Raw genomic sequence first — 7,349 nt, 5'->3', positions numbered from 1 at the left:
AAAATTTGTATTCCTTCCCCTAAACCTTTGAAAAGTGACAATTTATCACATTTTTGAAAATTCTTTCAAAACCAACTTTGAGATATGAAAATGTAATTCATATAACTTCATCATTTTAAATGAGTTAATAAACTTTGATAAAAAAATAGCTTAACCCAATAAGTTTGAAAAATAACATTTTAACTTAAAATATGAAATATATAAGAATTAGTTTTTAAGAGAGCTTTCATATGTAAATAAATATTCTAATCAAAATAAATGCTTCAAAATTACAAACATGTCTACCTAAACTTGAGTTTTTCTTTAAATCTTCATGAATTTTTTATTTGAGTTTTATCTTTCATTTTCATCTTGATATTCCTTCAAGTGCATTTTATGAATTCTTACAATTTAAATTCATACTCAAATAAAGTCATTAGTCAATATACTTAGAGATATATTAGTTTGTTATCATTAAAATAAGAGTATAATGACCTTTTAAGTCAACAGATTTAAGGTTTAGGGTTGGTCATTGGCGCTAGAGATAGGGGTCAGAGGAGTGAAAAAAAAAACCTTAGATTTAGGGGGAAAATATGATTTTCTAAAGTTAGAAAACTTTAAATAAAGGGGATGTTATTAGTTTTAAAAATTTAGGAGAAAAATATAATAAATTATATATATATTTTTTAATATTATTAGTAAAATAACGATTTTACCCTTACCTCAAACAAAAAAAATATTAATGGCAATTGGTCTATAAATAAAACTTTGAATTTTTCAAACTCTGTAAATATATATTTATCTTTGTATTAAAATTTAGATAGACAATAGTCCTTTAACCCATTTTATATTTCAATTTTAGATGACCTTCAAAACCTTAAACTTGGAGGGTGCTGCTGCTAGACCATGCCCTTAAAAAAAAAAAAATTTTAAAAGGCCTAAAAAACCCCATTAATAATTCCTGATCAAGGCGGTAACGGGAACTGGAACAATGACGTACTACCATCTCTCAAATTTCCGCTTTCTAATCATATTCTCAGAGGGTCACGTTCACTGACATTAAAAAAACAAAACCCTGAAAAAACTTTGGCTCATTCAGAGGGCCGTATGGGATATTGATTTTTTTTTTAATTATATATATATACACTACTTATTTCAAACCTTAAATAAAAATACCACAATAGTAATCGATTTTTTCAAAATATTTTTATTGATGAAATTCATACAAAAAAAAATACCACAACAATAATATCTTTTTTTTTCTCAATCTTCTAGTAAAACAAGAAAATTTTATAATATAAAAAAATATCCTTTAACAGAAAAGACACTTGTGATTGAACAATAAAACTCATGAGAGAAAATCACATTATAAAGGATTCAACTTGGATACAAGAGAAGGAGACACGAAAATTGTCAATTTTTTTTAGAGAATTCACATTTGTTATAAAGATTTCACAGCAAAATCATTTATATTCAAGTGAGTCTTGATTCAAGCTTTTATGTAATGCGTTTTTTTATTCAACAATTAACAATCAAATAATGTAAAGTAGATTCATATTTATGACTTCATATAAAATAGAATTTTGTTATGATTTCATTTTGTTGTATTATTTAATGTTATTATAATATTTTACTGATGGTTAAAAAATACAAAAATTCAGTTTTGGATAAAAACTAGATGAAGAATAGGTTGGTGAAAAGCTCAGGGTTCACATTTATGCCAAGGGTTGGTGTTGAATGTGAATCCTAAGCTTTTCGCCAACCTGTTCGTCTTCTAGTTTTTATCCAGAACTAAATTTTTATATTTTTTAACCATCGATAAAACATTAAATAATACAACAACATGAAATCACAATATTAAATTATCTAACAATATGAAATTACAACAAAATTATATTTTACATGAAGTCATAAACATGAATCTACCTTACATTATTTGATTTTCAATTGTTAAATAAGAAAACGCATAACATAAGAGCTTGAATCAAGACTGACCTGAATGTGAATAATTTTGTTGTGAAATCTTTACAACAAATGTAAATTTTTTAAAGAAATTTGACAATTTTCACCTCTTCCTTCGTTGTGTCCAAATTGAATCTTTTATAATGGTTTTCTTTCACAAGTTTTATTATTCAATTACATGTATCTTCTCTAATAAAAAAAATTTTTATATTGTAGAGATTTTTTCTCATGCTAGAAGACTGAGAAAAAAGAGAAAGATTATTATTGTGATATTCTTTCTTCTTGTATGAGTTTTATCAATTAGAGTATATTAAAAAAATATATTATTATTATGATATTTTTATTTAAGGTTTGAGATAAATGACATATATATATATATATACACAGTTTTAAAAAAGGGTAAAAAATTTAATATCTTTATTCATAATAACTTAATATTAATTACAGAGTTGATATAAGAACAGAAGTCTTCCACATGCAAGAATAGCTCAAGATGTAAACAAATTTCATTTCAAGGTGATCTGATGCATATTTCCATTCCTCAAAATTCAGCTTGGAATCAGTCTTTTGTTCCATATATACTGCTTGACTCAGCTGTTCTGTTCAGAACTCCCTTCAAACACTCGCTCTCTGGCCTTGGCTGCCTGCATTGATGGCTCAAGATATTAAAAACAAGTGTAATATGTTGCTTGTTCAAGTTCAATTTAAACAAGTCCGAAACGAGTTTGGTTTAAGCAAATTTAAACTTAAACTCAAGTTATAGAGTTAAATATTTTCAAACTCAAGCATGTGAGTTAACTATTTTAAAACTTGAGTCTGAGCTCAAGTTTTAAGAGGATTCGGCTCATCAAGCTTGTAAACTTGAAAATTTTTTATACAAATTAATTAAAACGATGTGTTTTAACTAATGCACATCAAAATGACATTACTTTAGTCTTTTTACTCGACTACAATATCGAATCAAGCTCAAAGCTCAATTCGAACTCAAACTTAGCTCTCTTTAAACAAATTAAGTTTGAAAAACTTTGAAATGAGTTCGATGAACTCAAGTTAGAGTTTGACTCAACTCAAATCGAGTCAAACTTGAGAACGATTCGAATCTAACCCCCTTAACATCTTCAAGACACACAAAAGGTTTGAGTAAAAACCTGTTTTTTCCAGTTGGTTAGACTTGTTATAAGGGCAAGAAAAGATGCTTGCACAACTGAGCCAGCCACTATTCCAATCCAAAGACCTTTCCCTTTTAAATGAGCTACAAAACCCAGTACTCCAGCAACAGGAAGACCAACCAGGTAAAATGCCCCAAGATTTATGTATGCACCTATATGCTGCCACCCACTTCCTCTTGCAACCCCTAATGCAACACAGAATAAGCCAATGACAAGTCTCCCAAGCACATGATTAAACAAAGATAATAATTGAAAGAAGCACAAAAAACCCACCGGAAAAGACTGCTTGTAAGCTGTCTGTAATAACTGAGAGACAAATCAGAGGTGTCATGACTGCTATATATTTAACAACTTGTTTGTCATTGCTGTAGGCATATCCCAGAACATGGCGGCAGCTGAAGAGTACTGTGCTTACTATCACTGCCTCTATGGAAGCAAGAAACAGTGCAGCCCACGCAGCCAGTCGAGCTACTAAAGGATTTCCAGCTCCCAATTCATTTGAAACCCGGGTACTAAAAACAGTAACACATGGTCGATGCTTTGTTTTCATCAGTACATAGAGACAAAAAATGATCAGAAACATGTTTAGTTAGAAGAAAGACCTTGCAGCGGCACCAAATCCGTAAGGAATGGTGAAATGCAGTGTCGAGATTGTAAGGCTGATATCAAAACAATGACAACAAATTGGAGTTGAGTCAACAAGGGCTCGATTTCACTGTTTAAATGCATTAATTGGTGATGAAACAGAAGCAAACCATATAGAAAGCACTGAAGTCTCCAGCTTTGGATTTGGTAAGAACCCTGATGATAAAGTTAGCAGCTCCATTGACCACCATTTAAGACTAGAGAAAAGAGTTAAAAAGAGGACACAAAACGAATATATAATTTTAGAGGTAGAAAGAGAAGGAAAATTTACCAAACCATTATGGCAGAAGGTACAGCCAAGCGAAAGAAGTGTCCAATGGCAAGAAAAGCTTCTTTCAACAATGGTGCACGAGTTTTCTCACAGGCTGAAGAGTACACCACATAAATTCCAAGCAGAATCACATTCAACCATGTGGATAAACTGAAGGCTAAAGCTGCACCAAGATTTCCCAATCCTAATTTAAAAACAAGAGTCCAACATACAGGAACATGGAAGCACAGGATAAAAAATGAACTCATGAGCATTGGAAGAATCAAGCTCTGAGTCTGCAAATATCTTGTCAGTGATTTAAGGACTGCACTTCCAAACAATGCAGGGATGAGCCAGAGGGAGTACTTTCGAGCTTCATGCGAGATTGCAGGGTCTTGGCTGATGAGAATTAAGAATCTGTCCATGAAGATCCATAGAATAATGACAGGGAAGCAAACCAGAATGAGAGAAATAATTGCACTGTAAGTATGGATTCCAAGCTTTCGATATTGTTGGGCCCCATACACCTGTCCGCATAGAGTTTCTAATCCACCTGCCATTCCTGACTGGTTAATAAAAACAAAAGTCATTAGTTTTTCATCTATTTTAAACTCAAAGAACCAAAGACTTACAAGAAGACTGAACCCGGTGACATTTGTGAGAGAGGTGGCAATGGCGACGCTAGAAAGCGCGAGTTGGCTCACATGTCCCACCATAACCACGGAAACAACTTGCAAAAGGTACTGCAACACGGAGACTGCCACCATGGGAGCCGCTATACGGCTTCCCTTCTTCAACTCTTCAACAAATCTTCCCCATCTCTCCTTAATCTCCCCACTCTCTTTCACCACTTCGCCCATATATTTCGGACGGTTTGAAAGTTTCTCTGCTACACCGAACACAGTAATGAAGCAGCAGCAGCAGTCTGAGGTAGCCTTTATAAAGAAACATAAAAGATTCAGCATGTTGTCCTTTCGTTTGTCCGCAAGTGAGTTAAATAGTAATCTCTTTGGATCATTACTTGGTCTTTCCCAGAATTTCTGATTTCGGAGCATAGGACAGGCGTCTCTTCTAAGAGAAGGCTTGATTTTTGGCCGAATTAATTACCCATTTTAATTTTCACTATTTAATTATGAACGACCAAGAATCCAAAATCGTCATTAGGTTTATGAGAAAATCGAGAAAATCTGGATGTTAAATATTATATCTCTTTTGATTTTTTTTTTCTCAATTCTTCTTTTTCTTAAATTTAATAATATAAATAATTTTCATCTTCACTTGTTTTTACATTTATATCCTAATTTTTTTTTGTAATTTTATAAGTATTTTGTTTATATGGAGAAATTAAGATATATTTCTTATTAGAAAAGACCTTAATTTCCTTTTCCAATTTTAGAGATAACTAAATTAAAGATTGAACAAAAATAATCCTCTTTTGGGTTCGGTTGAGTCATTAAATCTAAGGATTGTTATATTTAATATAAGTAATACTATGTGTACCTATTTTTTGTACACAATTTATGTACACAGTGATGTGTCATCATGTAGTTAGATGATTTTAAAACATAATATGATAAAAAAAATATTCAATCACATGATAACATCTCATATGTGTACATAAATTATGTATCAAAAATAGGTATACATAGTTTTATTGATTTAATATAGTTGGCTCGACAAAAAAGAAAGCTCAATTTGGATGAAATTAAAAAAACAATAATCCTCTTCCATTTGTAGAGCCAAGAGCCAAGAAAAATAAAGAGAACGTCAAAATTGTCACCGTGAACCTCATGTTTTAGCCAACAAATTTTGGTCAAATACATGTTTTAGCCAAAAAAGAATCCTAAATAGGGGTAGGGCATTTGTAGGGAATTCTAAATAGGTGAAATTAATAAAAAAAAAAAAAGGAAAAGTTGGAAAAGCATGGCTGTTACAACTATCATTGAAAAAGTTTGAAAAGAATGGTTGTTACAATTATCAATGAAAGTAAAATGGAAAATTGAAATTTTATATGTAAACATTTTTTTTTTTTTTTTGTATATAATTAGTATATAAAGATGATATATCATTATATGATTGAACGATTTTAAATTAAAAATAAAATAATATTCGATTTCACGATAATGTATCATATGTGTATTTAAATTATATTTAAAATTTGGTATATATTACCTTGCTTATTTTTTATAATAATAATAATTAACAGTGAAAAAATGTGGTGTTGAAGGAAAATATGTCTATCTCATTAAAAATATATTAAAAATTTAAGTGAAAAAGCTGTCGGGACTTTAGGAACAGGCCAACCTAGCATGACTCATTAAAAAAATATTATAAATGAAAAAAATATAATGTTTTAATTTTCAGCTTATTAATTATTAAATTTTAAAAATTATATTTTTTTAGTAAAAGAAAATATTTAAAAAAAGCTGTATGATCATAAATAAAGAAATTAGATTTATTTATAAAAAAAAAATTGAGTTTTTACGATCAATTTCACTTATATGAAACAATAAAAAATTTAAATTTGATTAAAACTTTAATAGATCGTTAAAGTATAGTTTTATTAATAAAGAGTACTTTTACAAAAGTACAAAGTGCAAAAGTATTCCGTATTAGATAAATATATTTTAACAATTTCTTTCATCCATTATAAATAATGTTATCAAGTTTAATCAAATTTAAGTTTTTAGTTGTTTCACGTAACTGAAATTAATCCTAAGAACTTACTCACCTATTATAAATAAATTTATCTTATTTTTAATTATAATTTAATTTCTTAACAAGTTTTTTTTATTAGAAAACATAACTTTAAAAAAATTATTTAATAAAATAAAATTTTATTTTATTACTTAAATTAACGAGTTGGCCAATGAAAAGTTTATGGGAGAACCCATCAATTGTCTGACTACGACAACCTAAGAAATCTTAAGTCTTGCAACAAGCCCTCTTTATCTAATGGGTCAACCCAATCCATGAGACCTACACTATATAGGCCACACTCAGACCGACATGGCCTGACATCGTAAAGAATGCTAGAAACACTTTCAAAATTGCAAAGCATTGTAACATGCTCTTTTTCTGACACTCTTAAGAATAGAAAAAAATAAACTATGTACATTTATAAAAAGTACTAATTTAAGTATAAAAATGATGTGTTATCAAACCAGAACTACATATCTAAAATATTCAAGAGTTAATGAACTAAAGATATAATTTGACATCCCTTTTATATTATTACACTTGTGCTCTAGTGGGAAATTTAAAAAGAGAATAGATGATTGTTTCCTGAGCTAGCAGCAATGAACGGGTTATTGACACGCCAGGCAGAAGCAACTCATGCATAG

At 29.8% G+C, this 7,349-nt stretch overlaps 1 protein-coding gene across 1 annotated transcript; it reads right to left on the bottom strand.

Annotated features, from left to right (window-relative positions):
* Positions 1-2,371: 2,371 nt before the first annotated feature.
* On the bottom strand, positions 2,372-5,169 carry LOC123198251 (protein DETOXIFICATION 12-like). Its single transcript, XM_044612925.1, has 7 exons — positions 4,638-5,169; positions 4,027-4,571; positions 3,866-3,952; positions 3,713-3,769; positions 3,384-3,622; positions 3,090-3,295; positions 2,372-2,581 (listed from the first exon to the last, which is right to left on the bottom strand). Exons 1-7 carry the CDS (start codon positions 5,058-5,060, stop codon positions 2,501-2,503), a joined length of 1,638 nt encoding a protein of 545 aa, XP_044468860.1. The 5' UTR covers positions 5,061-5,169; the 3' UTR covers positions 2,372-2,500.
* Between the last annotated feature and the right edge of the window lie 2,180 nt (positions 5,170-7,349).

The sequence above is a fragment of the Mangifera indica genome, chromosome 15, assembly GCF_011075055.1.
Source record: "Mangifera indica cultivar Alphonso chromosome 15, CATAS_Mindica_2.1, whole genome shotgun sequence".
Taxonomy (NCBI): domain Eukaryota; kingdom Viridiplantae; phylum Streptophyta; class Magnoliopsida; order Sapindales; family Anacardiaceae; genus Mangifera; species Mangifera indica.
Note: the sequence above shows the minus strand (reverse complement) of the source record. Positions and strands in the feature narration are given on the sequence as shown.

Excerpts from the sequence above, each read along its gene's own strand:
- LOC123198251 (XM_044612925.1), bottom strand. The coding sequence starts at position 5,060 with ATGCTCCGAAATCAGAAATTCTGGGAAAGACCAAGTAATGATCCAAAG. Across the intron at positions 3,953-4,026 it reads CCTTCTGCCATAATGGTTTG|TCTTAAATGGTGGTCAATGG; the intron begins GTAAATTTTCCT and ends TCTTTTCTCTAG. Across the intron at positions 3,623-3,712 it reads GGATTTGGTGCCGCTGCAAG|TACCCGGGTTTCAAATGAAT; the intron begins GTCTTTCTTCTA and ends TACTGTTTTTAG.